This window comes from Lagopus leucura, unplaced genomic scaffold (assembly GCF_019238085.1).
Source record: "Lagopus leucura isolate 7727_CA_CO unplaced genomic scaffold, USGS_WTPT01 Super-Scaffold_100157, whole genome shotgun sequence".
Lineage (NCBI taxonomy): Eukaryota > Metazoa > Chordata > Aves > Galliformes > Phasianidae > Lagopus > Lagopus leucura.
This window is the reverse complement of record NW_024962334.1, coordinates 3,721,987-3,748,783: the sequence shown is the minus strand read 5'-3', so window position 1 is coordinate 3,748,783 and position 26,797 is coordinate 3,721,987. Positions and strand designations below refer to the sequence as shown.

Genomic DNA, 26,797 nt, shown 5'->3' with positions numbered 1-26,797 from the left:
TTACAAACAAAATGAGCCATTACTAAATGTCCTTGACAAATGTAACTGTTTTGTTTCTGAAGTATTTATTTTGCTCGAGGGGTTTCTACTTCTCCAATCATCCCGCTTGGTTGTGGGCGATTAGGAAGAAAAAGATGCAAAAGCAAGCAAGAATCAATCCCGCCCCAGCTGTGTCTCAATCTGAACCAGACCCTTTTGGACTTATTTTCACGTAATTAACTCTTTCCTGACTCAGTACCAGTAGCAGAAGTTGGATAGTGTGGGTCATGCATATGACAGCTTTCACGCTTGGCTGATGGGATGGGCTCTAATATGCTCTCAAAGCTGTGACTGAAGCCTGAGATAAAATTTCCTTTGGTTTCTTGGTATGAGAATCCGCAAGAGGCCAGCTCTAAGCATGGCAACAACTTCATCCCTTTCTGGGAAACTGGAGCTAAGACCCAGGCTGTCAGCTGGGCACTGTGATCTGAGAGTGCTTCTCCATCTGCTCCTAATGTTTGTTTTCTCCCTCCTGAAAATAACATAATTGTTATTTTAAAAAGATATTATTCAGTCCGCTGAAGTCTAAACCATAGTGAACCAGAATACAATAAAATACAAAAGCATGATTAATTAATCTTTCTCACAATTGTTCACACTTCTTACCAAGATGTAACAGCCCAGTAAGAAAAAGTTCAGTAAACAAGGCAGGGCTGGGGACTTTTCAGAAGAGCTTGGACAGGGTTGTGGTTTCTTTGTAATTTGCTGATACTCTTAAATATATTACAACTATGAGATCAAAATAGTACAGGCTCCCACAGGCTATGCACACAGTATACTGTAATATAGATAGGAGTATACTCAGGACAAAAGGGCTTGTGTGCCCTTTGAACATTAGATGTAGATGGGGTAGTATACGTTCCAGAATCATGCTGCTTTCCCCAGGGTAAATGGAGAAATCCCCTGTAGCTATCACACCAGCATTGTATCTGTTGTAGTAATAAACCCTTTTTAATTTATTTTTTTAAGGGAACACAAATGAGGTTACAACTTCTGAATTGTTATTTACAGAATAGGAGCTTGAAATCAAAATGCTGTCTGAAGAGTAGAAGTACTGAAATAGTTAGGAGTAAGATCTATAACGGCAGCGTGGCCGTTATGTCTTAGTGATGCATAGCAAGAGGCAAACTGTAATAATTTCTAATGATTTTTTTGATAGATGTATGGTGCCCTGCTTTAGTGAGTTGAGAGTAATTTTCATGTAAGGGACAGATTATGAAATCCACGTTACCTGAACTCAGTTACCAGCTTTTAAAATGCTATCTGCTTCTGTGTACTGCAACCTAGGAGTATTGATTTTACCATTGTAGGATATTTTTTTATTTTAAAACAATAAGACTTTTCTTCCAGCCGAAGAGAAAGAAGCATTCGACATTGCAGAACTGTTCATTTATATTTATTCTCATCTTCATGCATGAGCAGTATTGTACAGGTGTGTTAAGCAGAGTGTTACCAGATTAGACCCTAATTTAAGAAGATGTAACGATGGCACTAACAAAGACAAAGGATGTGGCCTGGTGGTTAACTAGACTATATATGGGCACTGTACCAACAGTGACCTGTGGTTTTACATGCAATATATTTTTGTATTTTTTTTTCTATGTGTTCACACTCAATTTGAACTCTGAACCTGGAAATGCTCAAGGCCTCACTGTATCCTACATATAGTGGGAGCTAATGAAGAACCTTACTAAACAGGCCCTTTTCTATCTATCTCATTAATTTGGTGTTTCTCATTGTTTAATTATTTAATGATTTCATATTTTCATATTCTATATTTTATTTCTTATATGCAACATAGTAATGATGTATCATTTTCTGTATCTGTTTGGCCTTTTTCTAACAGACGCTTTACTTGTTCTACCATCCTTTTTTGTTTTTCCCCTCTCATTGTAAGAGTAGTGTTCTTTTAATATTTAGAAATAATATTTTTAAAGGAGGCATGGGTCTTATTTGGGCTTTTGCTGACTACGCTTGCTTTACCATTCCTTAACTCAGTTCTCCTGTGCTCCCAACTTGGTACTAGAAGCTTTCAGTATCCCATGCTTTGCTCGTGAGCCCTCACTGACAGCACAGTTTTGGTGGCTTAGGTTCCATCCCCAACCCTAGCAGGAACTGGATGCTGTTGTAATAAGCACTGCTATTTCAGAGGAACACCCGAGTCTCTTGTTCTCTCAGAGGACTACAGTGAGATGCAGCGTGATCTTCTGGATAGGTTACTAACTCCTCACTTAAGAGACTAGAGAAGCGGAGTGAAAGGCAGATAAAATGGAAGCTGCCCGAGTTCATTAGTTACTGGAGGTGAATGCAAGACAGTGAAAGGTTAAAAGCCTGCGCATTTGAGATAAAATTACTTACTGTGTAAGACGTCTCATGTTTTGTGAAATGATCTTTGTTAAATGGAGGATCTATAAATCGAGTTCATGCAATACTTATCACTTTAGCATAACAATGTGTACTCAAAACAAAGCTCTTTTTTTTTTTTATGACTATTAGACTACATGACTTGTCCATGAAAAGTAACCTGAGAAGTTCTTGCTCCTTCTCATTTTTGTGTGTATTGCCTGGTACTAGCCGTAAGGAGGATGGATCACAGACTGTTATGTTTCAAACTCCCCCCAAATTTCAGAAACTTGGCAAGAATGAGCAAGGGCTATTGTTTTATTTTATGTTTTTGCACGCTTTCAATTCAGTATGATAGCAGAAGTTTCTCATCTTTAAACACAGTTTAAATCAGAGTTATCATGCACAAGTTTCTCAGAGGACTTGTTAATGGAACTGGAATGTTGCTGTTATTCTGTGAAATTGTTTTTGTCTGTTCATTTAAAACACAGTGGTTGGAGATATATAAGTCTGATTCATTTGCTCTTACATTTACATTAATTTATTTTGAATAGAAGATGACCGTCTGGTCATAATTTTGGTTACAGGTTGCAGAAGTATCCTAAACTGGAGAGGGAAAAAAAAAAAGAAAAAAAGTCTGTCTGCAGAATGATCATCACTTGTGTTTGAGGGAAGAGAATTGCCTGTAACGGTAACCTAAATAATGCGTATGTTCTTCTTCATTCAGTGACCTCCATCAGGAATGACTCAACTGTCATAATGTAGGCTGCTCTGAAAGTAGTATCTCCTATTTATTTCCATGGAAACTACACCAAAGCGTACGTTAACACTACCTGATAGAGCAAATTCTCAGCTACAAAACGTTGCTTTTGAGTGTTGTCACCACCATTAGCTGTGTATTTTTGCTGGTGTTTAACAAGGGCCTGCAAGCTGATCTCATAAACTTCTGCACCAGCAGAGACGATCTACTGTCATGATCATCACTGCTGAAACACACCACCCCCCACCTCACTGTGCTGGCATTCACTGTTTGGTCCCCATAAATGTTCAGCAAGCATCAGTTTATGTCCCTGTGTGCAATTTTTTCTGCATGGAAGAATTCAGTGACACACCTTTGCTTCAAATGCGCTTCCATGTCAGATGTCATTTTGTTGCACTGCCCCTCTACTTCTGTCTGTGTCACGGCAACAAAATGTAATGGAATATTGGGCAGGAAGGCTCAACCCCTACTGCCATACCACTAGCATGCACCTCTGATGTTGTGGGCCAACATAATAACTTAGGCGATTATATTATTTTTGGAGCAGCCATCGTATGTTTCAGAAGTCCTAAAAAAATAAAATAATCAAATTAAAGACCTGCAGCACTGATGTCCAACGTTTTGGCTTGCCTGGGCTACAGCAAGTAAAGAGAAATTGTCTTGGGCCACATGTAAAATATAATTCACAGGATCACAGGAAATCACGAGTTGTAAGGGACTCATAAGGATCACTGAATCCAAATCTTGGCTCCTCCAAGGACTACCCCAAAAATTAGACCATATATCTGAGTGTTGTCCAGATACTTCCTGAACTCTGGCAAGCTCTGTGCCATGACCACTGTCCTGGGGAACCTGTTCCATGCCTGACAACACTCACATGAAGAACCTTTTCCTAATATCCAACCCAAAACCTTCCCTGTAGGAGTGATGAGAGGAAAAAATGCATGTCTAAGAACTGCTGGAGAGATCTGTTGCTTCCAGAGACTATTTAGAACTCTAAGTTGCTTTCCAGAACAGTAGTTAATATTGTTGTTTTGGCTTTTTGTTTTAGCAACACTATTTTAAAAATATATTAATTAAAATTGGAAGAAAGAGCAACAAAGTGATAGAAGTAGTGGGGAAATATTGGTGATAGCTGGATGGTTGGATTAGGTCTTGGAGGTCTTTTCCAATCTCAGTGGCCCTATGATTCTTGCTTTTGTGAAACGCTGCACTGCCCAGGTTTGATGGCTGTGGCTGCCATTCTCAGTGAGCTCTCAGAGTGTTTTTCTCAGGGCTGCACACAATTATTCGCTGTAACTGGGTCCTGTACACTCTCTGTGTCCTGGGCAGTGCTGGTTGCACACCACTGTGGTTGTCACTGGGCCGGGCCAGGTCGCTCTGTGGCACGGAGCTGCTGCCGTGATGGTGCAGGACAGGAGGTGGCTGCAGGGTGGGCCGGGCTGTGCCTGATCTATGAGGCTGTTTGAAATTAACAGAACATCTGCCCTGAGCTAAAATAAGGCAGCTCATAGTCACTTGTACTCTTTTTTTAATGAAACCAGTGGCTGAGCTTACATGGATGAGTGCTGCAGTGTTTGAGCAATGCAATACACTGCATACCTATAGACAGTTATTCTTGGAGAGACTCTGGTTCTCCTGAGCATACGTGTTTGAAATACAGCCACTCCTGCTGCAGTGTTCACCTGCATAGTGCTTTGGAAGTTGTCTTTAAGGACCTGTGTGGCATGTGACAGCACGCAGCTAGGTCTGGGTCTACACAGGTAGAGCTAGGTCTGTATCTTTCCTTTTATGTTATTTGTGTTAGTGTGGACAGAAGACTTAGCACTTGGCAGAAGTGCTGCTGGGAGAATGTAGTCAGAGACACAGGAGAATGGGCATGCACTACTTGCTGACATCAAAAGAAATCAGCAAAAAGATTGACTTTTCTGTATCGTGTATCCACTTTCTGCGAAGCTGTGCATGTCCTGTGAAGTAGGGACGGGGCTCTTCCAAGCTGACAGGGCAGTTATTCAGAACTATATGGAAGAGTAATTATTCTATAGGATCGTTACAGTTGGAAAAGACCTCTAGGGCCACCAAATCCAACCATCAATCTATGCTAACCATGCCCACCAATCATGTGCCTCAGTGCCACATCTCCACAGTTCTGAGCGTCTCCACAGATATCCCATTTTAATAAGAACTCTTCAGTCTCACTAATAGAAAAAACACAGAGACAAGTAAAAATATTCTCAAGCCATGCCTTGTGTCACGTTTTGATATACAAGGAAAGCAGGTGGCTTATGTCATCTGGGACTGTTGTGCAAAAAGTAGATTAAATTTGAAGAAGATATTGCTAACTGCTCTCATATTTACTGAGATAGTGCTGTGATGCTGATATGCTTTCAGTAATTTATATACAAATAAATTTTAGGATCTTCAATTCTATATAAATGCAGCAAATAAATAAATTTTAGGACTTTCAGCTGTGTATAAAGGCAGTCTTAGGTCTTCCATTTTATTCTTTTAAAACCATTGTTACCTAAGCAATAGCTTCCAATTAAACAAACTGTTCTTCAGTCTCAGTAACGTCTCCCAAGGGAATGTATTTTAGTGTAATTACCTAGTTACTGACTTCATTGCCATTTCACTTTGTTTTGAAGAGTAAGGAAGTTCAGTGCTGGGTTTGCGTTGAAAATCATACAATTCCTTCAAATAATGTCATGAAGGTATACATTTTGAAGCCTGAAATAGGGGGAAGCTTCTTTTTCAGTTCCCTTGTGTCTTTGAGCTATATAGTTTATTGGAACGCAGAGGTATTTACTGTCAAGATTATTTACATTACTGAATATTGTAAGTGGAACACTCAAAAGTCATTGGAGCATGGAAATGCTTATTCAACTGCTTTCAGTTCATGGTCCTGCAGAGTGAATTTTTTTTCAGACGCTGAAATAGAATGATGGCCATTTTATTATTGCTCATGTTGATTACCAACCCTAAAAAGGCTTCAGATATTCTGCTTCCACAGTGTGTTATTTTTAGATGAGGAGGTTATTTTTAGGAATTTTAACAGCTCCTTCTGCTCTACCAAATTGGTCTCTAGGCGTTTAAGGCTGTTATAAATCATCCCCAAAAATATACCTTGTTTTAATTGCCAGCACTCTTTAAAAAAGGAAAGAAAGCAAACAAAATGAAATAGCTCTACTCTTCACTTTTTTAACCTCTGATCTAAAGCTGCTGGTCAAAATACCCTATCTAATTCTCAGAGATACTTAGAAGCTGGAATTTAAGGACTTGAATGTGTATTGGTTCTTCTGGGGGGTGAAATAATCCACCGTAGATTAATTTTCATTTTTCATGGGCTCAGATGTGGGGTGGAAAGCAAACAGAGATCTTCAGCGTGGCATTCCAATAAAGGCACTTACCTGACTGAGATCTGAGTAATAATTCTGAGGATTATTACTCATTTGGTTATGTATGATCTGTCTGGTTGTAGCACGTAGAATATTTCCATGCTCAGACTGTTAAACCATGCCAAGTAAAAATGTCCTGCTGATAGATGGAAATCCTGTCTATTTTTTTGCTTGCTGGGATAAACAGCCTACACCGTATCTTTTAATATGATCATTTAATTATCTTTTAATAAGCTAAATAACATTCATATACTTTGTAACAGATGGAAATGGGTCCACGAACATGAAAAATGGATGAACATTACGACCTGGAGGTCAACAAGGAAATTTCCAAACCATATGAACTTCCCTAGCTGTGCACTTCAGTATATGGTGACATTTCAGCTTCTCATTGTACATTCAGTGATTATGGCAGAAAAAGAATTTGAGAGATTATTACACTTCCTTTGTAAATATGTTGGGAAAGCGTATGATCTCTTTTTATTGCCAAAGTAATTGTAAAATCAATCACATTCAATATTGCTGCTATCTCTTCAGCTTTTGTATTCATAAGACAAAGCAACACTGAAAAAATAACACAAGAAAAATTCATCAGGGTAAGTTTTCATTCTCATGACGGTTTATTTCTTGGAAATGAGTTGGAGTTAGAGAACAACTCAAATCCTGGGAAAGCAGAAAACATCATCCACAAGCTTTAGTGCTGCATCAGATGCTTCTTGTCATTCTGTCCTCTTTCTTTTTTTCCTTATGGCCAATAATCTGATGGTATTTTTCTTTCCTTTACAAACCTACTATTTTCTCAGTTCTATGCGTGCTCTGTCCTGTTCTAGGTTTTGTTAAGATTTCAGTGTGTGTATGTTTGGATGCATAAGATGGAGAATTGAAAGTTCCACACTGACACATGCCAGCAGTGGAAGATGTGACCCAAAATACTAAACTGCAAAAAAATATTTAATGGTTGTGGAGCCAAGCAGGACGTATAGACTGCAGGGCTTTGGGTCATTTCTGCTGCATTGGGACTGTAAGTAAAATTTAAGGAGGTGAACAATGTAGAAACTAAAAAAGAACTGAGGTCTGAAAGAGGCATTACAAGATCCCAGACTACATGCAGTGCCTTGAGGCTGTTGATTCAGGTGACAGCAAGTAGCAGGAGTCTCACCTAACTGCAAGTTGAAGAAAATGCACTTGTATGGAATCATGCAGGGTAAAGGATTTGTATTTCTTCTGGGACGGTGTTTTAAGAAGTCCTTTTTTTTAGGATGCCTCATGCTGAAAGCTTTTCCAAATTGCTGTCCATTCTCTCTTATGTTTTCCATACAGAATACGTGATGTTTTGTGGTTCAGTCCTTTCTGCATTGTCTCTTCAGCTACACCTGATACACTTAATGTAGTACATGAAGTAATTTCGCGTTGCCTGGACTCCCAGAATAGTCAGTCTGCTTACTGCCTCCATCTCTATCAAGGGATTGTATTCAAAGCTCATTTTGTGTGTGGTTTTCCCTCAATCAACACTCCTGAGTTCTATTTAAAAATCCATTCTCCCCGCAGTCGTTGCATTTCCAAAATGACCTCTAACACTGCTTTCACCAGCCTACCTTTGAGGAAGCAGATGGTGTGCTCTCAGGGCTCAGTAGGGTCTGTGTACAGCTGAACCCATCTGGCACTGGAGAATGCTCTCCTGTATTGGTTACTCAGGGCACTCAGAACAAGCAGGCTTTCTGAAAGTACCACCACGAAATGTTTCCCCTATTGCTCCATGTTCTTTATGTTACTGGTGCTTTCAGATTCTGTACAGAGCAATGCAGCATGATGTAAAATTATTTTCTAAATAAATTCTCTGCAGTGATGCCCTGGAAAAATCAGTATTGCAGCAGGGTCAGCAGTGACGACAACAACAATAACAAAACAATAACATCCTAGGATGTGAGTTTGCAAAGGTTTTGTTCAGAATTCAGAATCTCACTCAATGCCTTAGCATGCTTCATGCTGCTCCCTGCTGGACTGCAGCTGGTGAACTTAAACATTTCTAACTAGCTGGTGACTGGCTTAGCCCATAGCCAGTAGGCTGAGTTTTCTTCCTGTGCTAGTGCTTATACAGTAGGTAGGTGGCCTATTTTGTGTTTTTCAGTGCTGCTGCACTCCTGGCAGGAGGAGCATCTTACTAAATACAATAAAGTTATTTTAGCAACAGGGTGAAATAAAGACAAGGGTTGCAATTCCGTGGGTTTTTTTTTCCTGTTTGTTTGGATTTTTTTTTTTTTCAAACCCCTCACTTTGTGGAGCATACTTTCTCCCCCAGTGACCAATGCTTTCTCCCCCAATTTTTTGTTTAATTGTTTTGTTTAATATAAAAATTTATCCTACCTGTAGTCTGAAAGTCAATGGGACAACATTGATGGTGTCTGAATCGCAAGCAAGTTTTGTTGCAGGTATCACAAGTGTTTATGCAGTGATGTCATATCAGGTGTGCACTTCTCACACCCCTCTGACAGCTGTAAAGCTACATGTTTCTAAAGAAGAACTTTCTCCTGACTATCTCCTGAATCGTTACCTGTTTTTAATTCTGCATGGCTTGTTTGACACTGTAAGGGATAGGGATGGACTACAATTTTGTGTTTACATTTGCAAAAGTTTGTTGCTTTTTTTTTTTCTTTTTTCTCGACAGGTCCTTAATGGTGTAAGTGATGATGATGTAAGTGGGAATAGAGCTCCTCCTGACTGTGGGGATGGCTCTCTTTTACTTCAGCACTTGAATGGTGCATCTCCTGGGCAATTTTTGAAAAAGTGCCAAGAAAAGGAAAATGTTGCAAGTGTAACTTCACGTTTCTGTAATTTGAAAGGCAAGCAATGTTTATATAGGAACATAGTTGGTCCAGATTTTGCACTGGAGAGGAATACCATATGAAAACGAATATTTTTGGCGTGCTTTCAGAGCATCAGTTCTGACTACACCTGTGTAAACCAGAAGTTAAAAGAACATAATGTTCGCAATCAGATTTTTACCCTCAACTTCAGATTTAATCCATGAACATGAAGTTTTGTGGGCAGTTTTCCTGACAGCAGAACTTTTCTTGGCATACTGTGAGATTTTCCAGCTTTTCTGCATGTCATTGGTGATTTTAGAGGCAGCTTTTCGAAGGTATTTTCCAAATAGAGGGGAATGCTATAGGCTATTTCTTTTTTTGGAATGGTTGAACATCTGAGGCATGTTCAGCTGGATAACATGGGCTTACTCTTTTGCTGTGAGGTATGGGGTGGGCTGACTATACTGTTTGCTCACAGTCTCTCTCAATGCTGTAGGCATGGCACAGATGAAGCCTGTTTCTTTTTGTGTCAGAGCTGAGGCTCTCTTCAGGTTCTTTGTTGCCTAACAATGGTGGTGAATTTGCAGTTTCCTCAGCAGAGATCATGTACGTTGGCCTTTCATCATCATGCAGTTTGTACAGGCTTCATGTTTGAGAAAACTGTTTGATGTTGTTTGAGGCTGATAGTTTCCTGGGGTCCTGGTGACAGACAGGTTTGAATCAGCACTGCTTTCTTAGAAAATGACATTAAGAAATATCCTATAGGCTAAAACTAAACATCTTTTGTTTGCTTTATTGTTATTCTGACATGGAATACCTTTGATTAGTCTGTGAATTCACTAGCTGTTCAAAATAACTGTCTCACGGGGAAATCAAAGAATAATGTTTACTTTGGATCTTTTTAGATCCAGCCAATACTGGAAGAGAACACAAGGACGTTGTTAAGATGAAGGATTTTTGAAGGATGAGTAAAACATTCTGGGAGCCATCAGAACTTTCTGATGTTATTGGCTCAGGGAGGCCAGAAACCTCCCGTGGAGCAGAAGGGCAAAAGCTCGCTTGATCTTGATTTTCAGTACGAATACAGACCGTGAAAGCGGGGCCTCACAATCCTTCTGACTTTTTGGGTTTTTTGGGTATGATACCCAAAAATTAATTGGGTAATCCCAAAACCAAATATTGGTTATGATACCATATAACCCAAACCTACCAAGTCTTCTGTTCTAGTCAGAGACCAGGAACTACTGAAACTGCCACTACAATCTCAAGCACAGTGCAAAGTAGTTCATGTTTCCAAAGATGCCTCTGAAGGACAGAAGACATGTGATAATGACGTGCCTTTCCCCACTTGCCATCCCAGCTTCAAAATGCATTTTTAAGAATGCTTCCTTTCCATCTTGGCATTGATATCACTGCTTGTTCCCAGTGCTTGACTATTACTATCATATCCTCACTGAGATAAGTGGTGGCTTAATTAGTGTGTCTTGAGTTCTGCTTTGTTGCAGTTGTAGATGAAATATTTTCAGTGTTCATCTCAAATTGGAGAAGCTTACTGTGTAAAACAAATGCAAACAGACTCTGCATAACTTGAGCTCTAACCCTTATGTTGCACTGCACAGTGGGACAGAATGTGTCAGGGATAGGTGCCTAGCCTTTTAGCTTGCCTGTGGAGGCCAGCCTGTGCCAGAGAAGGCCACACTGAGTCAATAGAAATTGTCTTGGGCCGCATCTAGAGTATGAGCATGTATTATAATTAATGTTTATAAGTAACAAAATTTCTTTTTTAAAATGCTTTTTAAATTAAAACATAAAAAGAGAGCAATGAAAAAAAACAACTACTGGAATATTTAACCCTATTTTTGTGAAACTAACACATCACTGTCTGATTCAAGTGGTTGCAATTCTCAGTGAGCTTCAAGATGTTCATCAGAGATTTTTGATCTGATTTTACTTTTTCCGTATTTCATCCTTGAAAACAGCTGTTCACAAATGCATGGACTGCCAAAAAACGATGGCATGAATAAGGTATGACTGTGAAGTCAGGGGTAGGGTAGGTCTTTATCTAATCTTTATTTATAATAAAGATCTGGTGAAGTGAACATGATCAGATTTTTCTTTGAGGTGAATGGCTGGTTGCAGTTCTGTACATTCCATTTGAAATTTTGCAGGTGCTTTATTTAAGTTGACTGAAAATGAAGTCGCAAATATAGAAAAAATAGATGATTTTTTTTTTTTTTTTTTTGCAACCTTGAAGCCCGTTTTTAAATTACTTTCTGTTTTTATAAAGGAAGGCTGCATATTTTTCGCTGTTCACAGGTCTGTGTTCAGCCAGTGTATCAAAATGAGCAACATTATTTGCCATAACTTGAGCTTGCCATAATTTAAGTTTCATTCTGGACACTATTATGGTTCGTGGCATAGTTGATTTTCAACTTGAAGATGCAAGTTTAACTCATGTAAATTAGCTGTCAAATCCACTGAAAAAAACAGGAATGATGATCTTCTAATGTAGCACTGGTAGGTGGCCATGCATTACCTGCCTCTCTCTTACTCCCCCTCCTCAGCAGAAAAGGGGGAGAAAATATGATGAAAAGAGCTTGTGGGTTAAGATCATAGGATCACAGAAACCTTAGAGTTGGAAGGGACCTCTGAGGGCCATCTAGTCCAACTCTCCTGCAGTGAGCAGGGACACCACAGCTAGATCAGTTTGCCCAGGGCCTTATCCAGCCTTGCCTTGAAAGTCTCCAGGGACAGGGCATCAACCACATCACTAGGCAACCTGTTCCTCACCACCCTCACTATAAAAGATTTTTTCCCTCTATCTAACCTAAATCTACCTTCCCTGAGCTTGAAGCCTTTTCCTCTTGTCCTGTCACCATGGACCCTGCTGAAGAATCTGTCCCCTTCTTTCACATAGCTCCCCTTTAGGTACTGAAAGGCCACTATCAGGTCACCTCTCAGCCTTCTGTTTTCCAGGCTGGACAGCCCTGGCTTTCTCAGCCTGTTCTTGTAGGAGAGGTTCCATCACTTGGATCATTTCTGTAGTCCTTCTCTGGATGCGCTCCAATAGATCCATGTCTCTCCAGTACTGAGGACTCCCTATCTGGATGCAGCCCTCCAGGTGAGGCCTCGCTAGCGCACAGTAGAGCAGCAGGATCAGCTCCCTTGACCTTTTGGCCACACTTCTTTTGTTGCAGCCCAGTATACGGTTGGCTTTCTGGGCTGTGAGGGCACATTGGCCCATTTCCAGTCTGCCATCCACTAGTACCCCCAGGTCTCTTTTTGTAGATCTGCTCTCAATTCTTTCATCTTCCAGTTCTTATTGGTAATGGAGGTTGCTTTGACACCGGTGCAAGACTTTGCATGTGGATCTGTTGAGCCTCGTGAGGCTCACATGGACCCATTGCTGAAGTCTGTCTGGATCTCTCTAGATGGCATCTCATTCTTGTGGTGTGTCAACTGCACCCCACAGCTTGGAGTCATCAGCAAACTTGAAGGTGCACTCAACCCCACTGTTGATGACACTGATGAAGAAATTAAAGACTATCAGCCCTAGCACTGACCCCTCGGAGAACAAGATAAGGACAGGAAGATCACTCACTGATTACTATTGTGGGCAAAACAGATTCAGCATGGAGAAGATCAATCTGTTTCCACTTAATAATCCCATCTACTCTCTTCTGCCTCCCTCTTTTGCAAGGAATAAAGCTGTGGTTAGTCCATAATGCTTTCTCTGCCACTTCTTCATAATCACTCTGCCCCTGCCCCAGTGTGTGGTGCTTCCCATGGGCTGCTGCCCTTCTCAAACTGATCTTATATGGGCTTCCCACAGGCTGCAGCTCTCCGAGCATTGCTCCGGCACAGCTCCTTACCACAAGGCCCATCCTTCAGGAGCAGATGGCTCCAGCACAGATCCCTATGGGTGGCAGCTCCCCCAAACCTCTGCTCACTGCAGGCTTCTCTCTACAGGCTGCACATAGAGATCTGATCTGCATTATGCCTGTAGGGTTCAGTGGGACAGTCTGTTCCATCATGGGACTCTCCTGGGCTGCAGGGAACTTCTGCTCCACACCTAGAGCACCTCCTGCCCTCACCTCAGTGGCTGCAAGGCTGTTCCTCACACATATTCTCACTCCTCTCCCCCATTTGCTGTTGCACAGCAGTTTTTCACTTTCTTAAATCTGTTTTCTCAGAGGCATAGCCAGCCAGCATTACTCATGGCTCAGCTCTGGCAGCAGCAGGTCCTTTTTGGAGCATCTGGAGCTGGCTCTGATCTGACATATGGGAGCTGCAGGTCTTGCGTCTGTGAGCGCTCTGCCCAATACCCAAACCTTGCCACGTGAACCTAACACAGAAATTGCAGGTAATATAAATTGGAAAAAGCTGGGCAAAGGCAGGTCAGTTGTGCCTTCAAGAGTTTTGCTCTATTACTTGAAGATTCAAACAAACTTTGGCAGTTCAGTAGCTTGCAAAAATTCCTTGTTGTCTGTAGGCTTCACATGACTGTTTTGAAAAGACTAGTTGTCCTGATACACCTCTTCCCTTTCCTCTGATGCTTCCATGCTGTTGTCATTTGACATGGTGTTAGTGAAAAATTCCCTGTTCATTACTGGACAGAAGGTCCTGAGAAGTTTTTAGCTGGAATGCACCACTCTGGCCATCAAAGTGTTAGGTCATTAAAGGAAGGGAATGGTGAAGTCTGCTTCTGACAGCTTCAGCATCTCTTTGTCCCATTTTGCAGTATTGATGTTGTTGTGCAGTCTCACTGGTACAAAGCAGAAATAGGCCTTAGGAAGGTCAAGCAAAGCAAATCACGGAGATGCTGCCGGTGAAATTTCCACCAGAGCCAAAGTTGAGGGTGAGGCAGCAAAATAGGACAGGAAGGAAAGATGGGCAGAAGCAAGGTAGTATTTGTGCCAAGGTATTAAACTATGCCATTCAGTGATTTTCAGCATGCCTGCTTAACAATATTTGAAGAATGATAATTTACTAGGAAAAGTAGGAAATTTATAATTTCCTTATTTTTATTATAATATTTTATTTTAAAAATATTTTATTTTTATTTTAATTATAATAAAATATAATTATTAAATTTATAATTATTTATAATTTATATCGTTTGAGGGCTAATGCTACCTTCCATCAGAGCCTGAGGCAGGAGAGAGTTTGGGTGTTGCAGCTGTGAATACAGCTGAAGTTTTCAGTGCCATTTCAGCATGAGAGTGAGGGTAGTTGTTCTGCAGGTATCTACAACCAAAGGCCTCCACTCCTCCATAGCATGTGGAACATAACAGTGCATGCAGGAAATGGAGATGGAAGGCATATGACCCTGTAAACACAACAGTAATTTGCGTAAGGAATTTATTTTCCTAAACAATCGTTACAAGTTTTTTCTTGTTCTTTGTCACACCCTTTTCTTAATACTGCTATTCAAATACATTTTCCGTGTCTTTCTAACCTTGGGTTAGTTCTAGCAGATGTTTTTGAAGTGCTTTGTTTGTGTTCCATTGAGTAGCTGCAGGAAATCTCAGGTGATCTTTGTTCCTTCTTACACAAACAGCCATGAATGAAATCAGTTTCCTACAATGTACTGTTTCATCAGCTGCACAATTTTCTTTTCACAATTTTGACTGCAAATTTAGCATTGTTTTATGTCTACTTGGTAATCTATTTTGTGCTACAGTGAAGAAGCAGTGAATTTCAAATGCTTCCATTTCCTCCAGAGGTCTCTTCCCAGTCATGCTCTCTAGATTTGTCCAACTGCGCTTTTGGCCCACGTTGAGTGCGTGTTTCATAGAACTCTGAAGCTTTTCCATTTGCAACTTGTAATTTGTACTACCTGGAGCAGTCATACTGACTGTTCTTTCTGTTTTAGGAAGAGAGTGTTTAGTAATTGCAATTAAAATGAGGAGGTAAGAAGCCACCATGCAAAAGTTTATTCCTAGACTTCGTAAGTTGTCCATGTTTCTCTCTAAATGGAAGGTGGAAGTCTCAGAGAAATGAACATAGCTCAGAAATTCTTTCCTCTAACTTATTTTAACCATCAGTGCTCCAGTGGCCAGATTGTGGTTTAGGAACAAACCCAGATCATGCGCTTATTAGTGAACTTAAAAGGTTGGATCACTAGTAGTAAACTACGCTATCTCTGGATCTGTTAGTCTGGCTGATAATGATGGAAGGCAGGGAGGCAGTCTGCAGTGCAAAGTGCAAATACTGATGTATCAGTGAAGACCACTATGTGGACAACTATTCTGAAAAAACTGCAACTCTGCAATTAACAGAGCTAATTTTTAATTGGTGGTTTGTCAACTTCCAGCTTTCTTGTTAAATTGCCTCTTCTTGCCATTTCTCTCTGAAGACTTTGATTCTCCTGTTAGTGCCCAGGTTACAGAATCCCTACATGGCAGGTATCTCGTTCAACATGTTTAACACGTGCAGCTAAAAGTTTCAGACAGCCTTGGTTTTCCAGCCTTTAACAAAATGTGTTTGATGTTGACTTTGGGAATGGATCCCTCCAAAATAAAGGCAATTAATTGTAGGAAAAGTGAATGCATTTAGAAGTATAAAATGGTTGCATTGCAACCACCGGGAGGGAATGATATGCAAAATTTGAGGCAAGAAAAAAGAAGCGCTGGCTTTCTTCTAACAAGATTTGTTAATACATTCCTGGAAAGAGGGAAGTAAGTTATGTCTGGAGAAAAATTGTGTTAAATACCTAAGCTAACAAATGCATATACAAAGTATTACATGAGAAGTATGGTGAACTCCTGAACTCTCAGAGTGAATTTGTAAGGCTACAAATAGCGTGTAACAGAACTTAAATATGCTGATAAGTAATATTTTAGCAGTGATTTAGCTCATTTTTCTCATTTTAGACCAGTGATTCAGCTGTGTAGATGTTAATCAGTTAGCACTGTAATAATCCCAAGAAATATTTTTTCTGGAATAGAAATCTGAGGCAGAACTATGAGGATCCACATGTTTAATGTGTCCAGAAGTCTCAGTGGCTGGATATTAAATGTACCCAGAGAGATGTAAGCATTTAAGTGGAAAGGAAATGGTGGAAGTTTTTAGGCACATTTAAATACAGCACCAAATTTTTGGCTGATATCTTTGGTGGGATCAGTGCATAAAGCTGTCTTAGGGATCTAGATGAACCTTAGAGTTTACTAGAGTAAGCAGAAATAAAAGAAGTAAAAGCAGCATGGCCAGAAGGTTAAGAGAGGTGATCCTGCGGCTCTGTGCTGATGAGTCCTCACCTGGAGTACTGCGTCCAGTGTGGAGCCCTCAGTACAGGAGAGACATGGACTTGTTGGTGTGTGTCCAGAGGAGGGCAAAGAAGTGATCCAAGGGTGGAACATGTCCCCTGTGAGAACAAGCTGAGAGAGATGGGGCTGTTCAGCCTGGAGAATAAAAAGCTCTGGGGAGATCTGATAGCAGTCTTTCAGTATCTAAAATGGGACTGTAGGAAAGAAGGGGACAGACTCTTCAGTGATGTCTGTTGTGATAGAACAAGGGGAAATGCTTTCCAATAAAAGAAGAGAGATTTAGATGGGATATAAGAAAGAAGTTCTCTTATGATGAGGGCAGTGAAGCACAGGGACATGTTGCCCTGAGAAGTGTTGGATGCCTTGTATATGCAGGCATTTGGGGTCAGGCTGTGTGGGGCTCTGAGTGACCTGATCTACAGCATGTCCTTGTTCATTGCAGGGGAGTTGGACTAGATGACTTCTAAAGGTCCTTTCCAGCTTACACAATTCTGTGCTTCTGTGATAAGTTTTCCAAAGCCAGTCCCAAGTGAGAGCTTTGAGGTCGTATAGGAGCGTACCATTGATCTGTGCCTGTCCCTAGCTATAGCTAGTGGAGCATAAGTGAGATGTAGTCTTTACCTAGGTCTCAGGATGTGCTGGTTACTGGGAGTTATCTGAAAGGAAGCAGCCTGGGAACAACTTCTTCCTTTGTTTAGGGCACCTCTGAAGGCAGGGCGTCCTCCTGCCTGAACTTCACACTTTGTATGCACTCTGCTCTGCACTTGCTTGACTGCGTGTTTCTAAAAGCCGCTCTGGAACATGGTTGGTTTTAGGAACTGGAAAGTGTGAACAACTTGCAGACTTTCACCTGTAGATATTTTAATGATAACAGATGGGGGACAATTAAGATGACAATAAAATATTTTGGTATTAATCTATTGAACTCTCCCTGATTTCTGCAAAGATCTTTAAATAGAGAGCTTGTGTGAACCTCCGACATTCAGATTTGCACAAAGCCATCTGCTGGCATCATTTGGAAGAATGGCCTTGTTCAGGGATTGAGAAATGTGATAACTGTGGTTTCAAAGAAAAAGATTCAGTCTCTGTAAAACTAAGGGGAACGCATCATTAGATGCACCAACATTGAACTGATAATGTGGAATTATCAATATTTATATCAGTAAAAGCAGGAATTTATACTGCTCCTCTCAGATACTTGTTTTTAAAAATGCAAATGGAGAATTTGTTGCCATCATTCCCTAGATTTGTGTCTGAGATTTCATAACTGATGTCACTTTTATAAAAGCCCCATTGACTTGGAAGGGCTTGGTTCTGAGAGACCTCCTTTGCTGTCTTTGGATTTCTGTTTCAACAGATGCAGAGACCCTGCGGTTTCACGGTTGCCTTGTCATGCTTCTGAGTGCTACAACTTTACTTACTGTATTTAAAAATTGAAAAAAGAAGGATATTTCAGGTCACAAGGGGAAGGCCATACAGTGACTTGGCAAGTATAGATGTGCTGTGTATTCTAGTGGCTCTTCTTTGCAATCGTATTTTTTCTCCTCTGGAAGTTGTCACTTGAATTTTTCTGCACAAAGGCAATAAGAAAAGAAAACTATCCAGTCTAATACAAACCCATTGGGCTGGGGGTTGCCAGCTGGTGTATTTTCTGTTGTGTTTTAAGGGTTGCTGCTGAAGCTGTCATTCTAGTCTGGATCTGTTCCTCAGCAGTTCATACCTGCTATATATGCAGAACCTTAGACTGAGATGTGGCAGACCATGGAATGAATCATGAGTGCTGTTGTGAAAAAGCATGGTGAGATTCTCAATGACTTCCTGAGTATTCTGTATGTTTCCCCAACCTGCTACTTGAATGGAGCGCCAGAAGGTCTTCAGTGCACATCATGGAGGCTTTTGGCAACCCAGCTGACGGCGGCTGATGCATTATGAGATGTACCACATGCAGTCTGCTTTTCCTTTTGTGCAACAGTAAATGCCATGTACGTTAAGTCTATAGTTTCTTTACACTTAATTGGATACAGTCCTGCAGCATCTGACAGATTTTCTATGTAATCCCTGCTTAGTTGGTCTGCACAGGATCTCTAACTGTGGCGCACCCCTAGAATATCAGATTTCTTGAGTTCGTCCTTTGGAGTGAGGTAGAAGATGTGCACCTATTTCTATGCACTAGTGTTTGAATAGAAACATGGTTCACTGTATGGTGAACATCTGTTTCTCAATCTTATTCATGAATTTGCAACTGTTACTTATGGTGGTTTGCCAGAAAAGGGAAAGAAACGTGTACCATACATTTGTTTTGTCTCTCAATTCAGCAGACTTTGTCTTTGCAGCTTGTAGTAGCAGCGCTTGGGCTTTTTCTGTACGTAAGCTGAAGCTGGAATTTATGCAAATGGGTCTACTTGGTAATAATTCTGATTACTATCTTGTTAATTTCTGAAGCTTCTTGGTTATTTTAAGTTTTTAAATTATTTTTTAAGAGGAATTTGAGCTGGGTATCAAAAGAACGTTGTCACAAATGAAGTGTTCTTGAAATCATTCTCTTTGTTTTTCAAGAGTAGTTTGACTAAGAAAAGCTGCATAAACACAGAAGGTGTCTCTTATTCAGACTTCTGGAGCCAGAGCCACAAGGATTTGCTGAAGCTGAAGGAGCTCCACATGAGTGTCTAATTTTGATAGCTTTCTTTCCATCCATAGGAACTTGCAAATGGCCTCAATCAATCACATGTTATGGTTTTAGCTGGTGAACCTCTGTGATGAACAGGGCAGTAAGTAGTGACCCATTCTGAAGTTAATGCTGACGATATTTTGGAGAAAAAATACGCATATCTAACATTAATCATAACATAATTAGTAATGAGTTCTTATGTAGATGTAGCAACTTGCATTCTTATCCCATATGCAAATGCAAGACCTTTTTCAAGCATGCCCACTTCCATCGAAACCTGGTGGCATTTGCAAGTGAAGGAGATGAGTGTGTGGCAGAAAGCTACTGCTCAAGAAAAGAGGTGTAGAGATCAGACCCAATTTCTTGCAGAATGTGTTAGAAGGGTCCTTTCTGTTTACTGGGAACCCACAAACTGTTCTCTCACTGAGTGCACTACCAGAATGACACTGCAATTATTTATTACATGCTTACAGAAGCTTTGTGAGCATTTTCCTTTGTGACAATTTCTGATGGAAGTTTGAAAGATTTATTCCAAAGCTCCTGGAATATGAAACTACCATTCCACAAGAGCTTAACAACCTGGCGTTGTGTTACTACATATACTAGTTTTTGTCAACTTCAGTAAGATGTTGTCTCCAAAGCATTCTTGTTCCACGTGTTCTGGGTACATCAGTAAAACCTGAAACTTTCTAACTACAAAAGAGTTGAAAAGGGATATTCTCCTTTCTGGAATACTTTACAGCTTTCCTAGCAGTTAGGATCCCCTTTTTGGGATCTCCTTTCTGTTTTCAGTGCTGTCAGCCTAAAGGGATTCCTTTAAACCGATGCAGGGTGTTTTATTTTCGAGGCTTCCATTTCACTTGAGCAACTACAGTTCACCATCCAGAAGAAGTCAGTACAGAGCTCAGAACTGTTGTGAACAACAAGCTGTCTTATTTATGTGGAACTGTAGCTGAGGAATGATTTCATATTCTGGAGAAGTTTTCTCTATTGGTGCTTTTTGAAAGAAAGGAAGAAGGACATATTTTTTCTCAGGCTCGTGCAGAAGGAAGCCAGTAGCACATTTTGTTTGACCGGTGCTCTTTAACATCTTTATTAATGACATCGATGAGGGAATTGAGTGCACCCTCAGCAAGTTTGCTGACGACACCAAGCTGAGTGGTGCGGTTGATACGGTGGAAGGAAGGGATGCCATTCAGAGGGACCTCGACAGGCTGGAGGGCTGGGCTCGGGTGAACCTGATGAGGTTCAACACGGCAAAGTGCAAGGTTTTGCATTTGGGCCGGAAGAACCCCAGGCACCTGTACAGGCTGGGAGGAGCGGTCCTTGAGAGCAGCTCGGCAGAGAAGGACCTGGGGGTCCTGATGGACGAGAGACTGAACATGAGCCAGCAGTGCGCTCTGGCAGCTCGAAAGGCAAATGGGATCCTGGGCTCCATCAGGAGAGGGGTGGCCAGCAGGGACAGGGAGGTGATTGTCCCTCTCTACTCGGCTCTTGTGAGGCCCCATCTGGAGTCCTGTGTCCAGGTGTGGAGCCCTCAGTACAAGAAAGACATTGAGATTTTGGAAAGGGTCCAGAGGAGGGCGACTAAGATGATCAGGGGGCTGGAGCACCTCCCCTATGAGGACAGGCTGAGGGAGTTGGGCTTGTTCAGCCTGGAGAAGAGAAGGCTGCGGGGTGACCTCATTGCAGCCTATCAATACCTGAAGGGAACCTACACCCAGGAGGGGAGTAAACTCTTCAAAAGGGCTGATAACAGCAGGACTAGGGGAAATGGTTTTAAGTTGAAGGAGGGAAGATTTAGGTTGGATGTTAGGGGGAAGTTCTTTACTAGGAGAGTGGTTAGGCCCTGGAACGGGCTGCCCAGGGAGGTTGTGGATGCCCCGTCCTTGGACGTGTTTAAGGCCAGGTTGGACGGGGTCCTGGGCAACCTGATCTGAATGTGTATGTTTGGTGGCCCTGCTAGGCAGGGGGGTTGGAACTACATGATCCTTGGGGTCCCTTCCAACCCGGGTGATTCTGTGATTCTGTGATTGTTGAAAATGTGCAGCGAATCACGTTCTTAAAGCTTTGAAAATAGAAGTGAAGATGAGCCATGCAGCTTTGCAGACTTACACTAGTTGAAGGAAACCTGCTGCAAGTATTCAGACAATCCATGCACTTTGCATGTTAATGGGAGCTGACTGGTATCCAGGCTGTGCTGGTGTTAATGTGCTCTGGAATTATATATAATGCTTTTAAAAAAAAAACAAAATCACAATAAAAGCAAGCCCTCTAGCTAAGGGTAATTATTTGTACACAGATACTGTTCTGAATGAAACAGGGGAGAATGCTTGGAGATGTTACTCAGAAATTTTAGGTTTCAAGAACGCTCTGAAAACAGCTCCATCATTATTAATTATTTTCCCATTATTCAGTTTGTATTTAGAGTTGTTTGGGGTCTTTGAGCTGTGTAACTTTCATGGACGAAGTCGAGTTCATTAATTTCATTCATTTTCTGTCGACCTGAGTCATAAACATGCTCGTGAATGTTTTAGGGAAATGTGTGCCAACAGCACTGTGGCATGGCATAGTCTTTGGCTAACCTCTCACCATCATTGAAGAGCCATCCTGCTTTGAGTTCAGTGGGCTTATTTGCTGAGGTTTTAATGTTGATTGCAAGCAGATATTCCCACGCTGTCTTTCCAAGGGAAAGCTGTCTTCTGGAAATGGCCTAGCCTCTTTTTCTAAAGCTTACACCTGCCTGAGCTGTCTGTGGGCTCAGAGGAAGTTGAAAATGCTTAGCATTGTACAGGGCTAGGCTTCTCCTTTGGGCAGTGACAGTATTATTCCAAAGAATAAAATGGGAAATAACTGTACAGAGAACAAGGGCTCTCAAACTTTTTCCATAGGATTTGGCACGCGTTCAGGGGGAATTTGTGGTCTGGATATTACAGAGAATTTTTGGAGTAGAGGAAATAGCTGCCTTTGCTAATCTCGTTTAGAAAGGCATTAGCTGTATCGTTATAATTAAAGAACTGGATTTACAGCTAATATCATATGACCAGTGGTTCTCTGTAGGTGCTCTGCTGGTGACCATAGTCTGAGAAACACATGTGATGAGTGCAGTAGTCTTAAAACAGTTTAATGTTGGAGATGGTTAACACATGTTGTCTCCTTTTTTCACAATAATTGTCTGGACTCCAATGGGGCTGGGCCCAGGAGAAATTTTAGTTGTGATACGGAAAGGAAAAGAAAGAATGAAAATATAGGTTCTGGGCATTCTAAAATGAACTTTTAAAAACAGAATAGAGCAAAACATGCTTTGGTTCTTATGAAATAGGTCAAAATCATAGAATTATTGAGGTCGGAAAACGACCACTGAGATCACATTAGTCCAACTGCCAACGCATCCCCACTGTGCGCACTGACCATGTCCATCAGTGCCACATCTACACATGTTCTGAACATCTCCAGGGACAGTGACTCCACCTCTTCCCTGGGCAGCCTGCTTCAATGCTTGACCACTCTTCCTGAGCAGGAATGTTTCTTAAAATCCAACTGGGTCTCCCTTGGTCACTTAAGGCCATCACCTTCTGTCCCATCACCAGTTACCTGGGAGGAGAGGCTGGCCCTGCCTCACTACAGCCCCCTTTTAGGGAGTTGTAAAAAGCAATGGGGTCACTCTGAGCTTCCTCTTATCCAGTCAGTTTCAATAAAAGCAACATAAATAATGAACTCGTTTCCTTCCATTCAATGTGATTATTGTGTTGTCATGTTTCTTTTGGGAAACTGACAGACTTCTCATTTTCTTGTCAGTGGTACATGTGACTGAACCCAACTCCCTTTCGGCCATGACTAGTCTATGGAGTAAAGAGATGAAGTCAGAATCTTGCCCTCTGCTCCACCTTAGTATAATTTCCTAAAAATTAAATGTGTAGAAAGTTTGTTGTAATGTTTTTATGTAAGTTAAAATGTTTTCCCGAATTTGGTTGAATTCCAAAATTACTTCAGCCACCATGAAATGGCATTTTCCAGCTAATAAATTTGCCTGGATCCCCTTCATTGGAACAGCTTGGCCTTAACTTTGTGATTGGATTTAGGACTATTTCAACCAAACTAAGATACGTGGAATGCATTAAAGATAATCTGTCCCTGGTCCTTTATTTGGTAGAAGTAACGGGGCAGCAGGTGCTGTGACTGAATGAATCAGAAGGAGTTAGAGATAATGGATGGCAAAGCAAAGAAAATGTAATTTTTTTTTTTTTTTTGCCTGAGAGCAACTGATCATTTGACAAGATTTTATTGTAATGACTGTGCTTCAGTTTTGCCAGATGATTGATGCACACAGTACTCTGCATAATCTTTTTTGGTGATGGATGTTGGTGCCGTGAAGCAACAGTTACTCACTATGCTGCTACTGAGCATGAATTTTGAATTACTTGTGGCACAGAGCTGCCTGGTAGTTCAGTCAATGAAATGAAGGTCAGGAGGAGCCCAAGATAATGTTTCTCCTGCACATTAACCCCTTCGGCTCATGTACAAGCAGTGTTTCTGATAACAAGTTAAGAGATCACGTCCCTAGATTCCCCACACATGGGATGAAGGAAGGAGAAAGCTTCTGAACCACTGCTTACTTTTGTTCTCTCCCTATTCTATCATCAAGAATGAATTATTGAACAATACTGTTGCTTTCTTGACAACAAACAAGAAGATGAGCTGATCTGCCCAAAGCAGGTGGACCCCTCCTGTACAAGATTCTTCATGTGTTTAATTATGTAGCTCTGTGTCAAAGAGAGCGCTGCCAGTAGGAGTGGTGTTTATGTGACTAACACAGACAAATCATCAGTGGCTTTTTTAATGATTTTTTTTTTTCTTGGAAGCCTCAGTGTTTAAGGGATGGGGAGCAGGAGAAAATCTAGGTGTCAGTTGCTGTTGGTGCAGTGCACGTGGGCAGTCTGGGTGCTTCTCAGCTCAGCCCAGTGGAAACTGACTTTAATTGAGAGCACTGATACCGTGACAGCAGCGTAATAGCAAGGAAATACACACTGTGTGAAGAATTTCATTTATAATTGTCTAGCAATTTGGGCTCCAGACGTGCTAAATCAAGTGAGAGCAGGGAGTTAATTTAGGGCATGAGCTGTGAATTATTTTGAGGAAAAGGTTATCCTTCTCCTGGGCCTGCAGAAAAGGCTGAGGAAGACGAGTATGCTAGATTTTAGACAACATGGCTACAATACATTCCTGCATTGTGAGCAGGACAAACAACTTGTCATTTCTGCTGCACAGCTGAATTTATTTAACTGCTGTTTAACAAAGATGAAGGCACTGACAAAAGCATTTTAGTATGTCAAGTTTTTATCCCATGATCTTTTAAGAGAATGATAATTTTTTAATTCTGAGCTTGCACCTTTCTTTTTTCTTTAATTGGGATTTCACTCTTCCATATTTTCTTCTTTTTTCTTTTTTTTTTTTCCCTAACTTGGAACAGAAAGTAGAAAATGAAGGAGGGGAAAATACAAAAGAAAAAAAAAAGTGCAAATGTGGTAATTATCTTTGTCACGGGAAAAAAATCAAAACAAACATTTTAAGAGGACATCTGTGCAGACTTATGTTGTTAGAAAGTCTGTTTTCCCCTAATGAAAACCTAATAGGAGACCTTCTGTGGAATCTGTTTAACAGATGGGCGAGTCTAAAGTGACCCTGTAGTATAATGAAGTTGATAGTATTTCCTTACCTTTGCATGGTATTTCTGGAGTAGTATTTCTTCATACACACAAATGCACCTTTGCCTGTAAAACAGCCTTCATCAGTGCCTGAATTTATCAACAGACAGTGCTCACCAGGTTACTTGATTCCTTCTGTCTGGGATGAAATCAGCTCTTTTAACTTCGGTGTTGAACTCCAAGTGATTTCTGTTTTAACATATTTCAGTATGATTGAGAACTATCACATCTCACTGACCTATCTGAGCCCAAACATAACGTGGCGTTTGTTCAATGTCATGGTGACTGATATTTTTAAAAGAGTTCTGTGGACATCCCACAGCTTACATACGTTAATCATGTGCGCTGGGCGTCGTGCTGGATCCAGCTTTTAACTGATTCCCACTCTCAGACCTGTTTCTCTTTGTTCTAACCAATTTTTGTTTTCCTCTTCCAGGTTGAGATCTTTGGTAAAGCAGCTAGAAAGAGGGGAAGCTTCTGTTGTAGACCTAAAGAAGAACTTGGAATATGCTGCGACGGTCCTTGAGTCAGTATACATTGATGAAACGAGGTGAGTGAATTACAGGCATCCATGTTTGTCTTCTAGGGAGCACCAATTGCACAGAATTGTAATGCACGCATCACCTGGGAAAGTTGTAGTCATGATTCACTGAAAATATGATTTTAATTGTTAGAACATTGTATTTCTTGAAAAGCAGATCTTCAGTTCTTGGTCTGAAAACTTCTTGGAGTTTTGTGTGGCAAGGGGGAGATGAAAAAAAAATCACAAATTTAACATACGTTCTCTTGGAGAAAGATTTTCATAATAATTGTTTTCTAGTTTTTGTGAAAGTTTCTGGGGAAAGCTCAAAATTCATACCCCTCTACTTCTTTTGAAGAGTTAATTCACTTTTACCAAATCTTTGAAATTCAGAGGTTTTTTTACTCAAGTTTTTGGTAGAAATTGGCAGATAAGAAATTGCAGGAGAGTTTCCCTTTCTTTATGTGCTGTTACCCCAGTGCTGAGTCACCACGTGTGGTCAGAATGGGAGAGGATAGGACTGTGTGATACTCACTGGGAGGTCAGATGTGACTGTCAGTGATCTCTGGCTGGCTGAGAGGTCAGGAATAGTAATGAGCTGAAGACGAGATGTGAGGATGATGATGTAGTTGTGCTTCAGAAGGCTGATGCTTCTTGTTTGTCAGCCTGGTAGTGAATTTCACAATCTAGCACTTAACTGCTCAAGAGCACGAACAACCTGTTGTAGCCTTGCAGAAAGAGGTTTTATTAGGCTTTTATTAGAATAGATGTGCATTTCTTTTTGGTTAATGATGTCGCAATGGTCTCTTATGCAATTTTTTTACCCTTTGCTTTCCTTCCTCTTGTAGGCGTTTACTGGACACAGAAGATGAGCTCAGTGATATCCAATCTGACTCCGTGCCCTCAGAGGTCCGGGACTGGTTGGCTTCTACCTTCACACGGCAAATGGGGATGATGCTCAAAAGGACAGAGGAGAAACCCCGGTTCAGGAGTATTGTCCATGCAGTACAAGCTGGGATATTTGTGGAAAGGTAAAGGAACATGAAATGACTTGGTTCTAGTAGCTGCTCATGCACTGCCAATTGCACCTGCAGTATTGAGACTCAAATATGACTCTGAAGATGTTTCTACAAAGATCTGGTTGGCAAACAGCTTCTAATACAGTGCAACCTGAAGCAGCATGTGTGGATCTATTTTTTCAGCATAATGCAGATGTAATAGCACAGGTGAAGTAATTTTGACAGAGAATACACACCTCTGAGTAGTCCTAGGTCAACACTCAAAGTTTTTAAAGT

The 26,797-nt window shown here is 41.0% G+C and overlaps 1 protein-coding gene across 4 annotated transcripts in view; it reads left to right on the top strand.

Moving 5' to 3' along the window:
* Positions 1–26,797, top strand: part of PDE1C (phosphodiesterase 1C) — a 164,015-nt gene that overhangs the window by 82,899 nt on the left and 54,319 nt on the right. For all 4 annotated transcript variants that reach the window (XM_042889222.1, XM_042889223.1, XM_042889224.1 and 1 more), the window contains 2 exons: positions 25,419–25,532; positions 26,351–26,533. In XM_042889222.1, the coding sequence (XP_042745156.1) occupies positions 25,419–25,532; positions 26,351–26,533 (297 nt within the window). The remainder of the gene's footprint in view (positions 1–25,418; positions 25,533–26,350; positions 26,534–26,797) is intronic.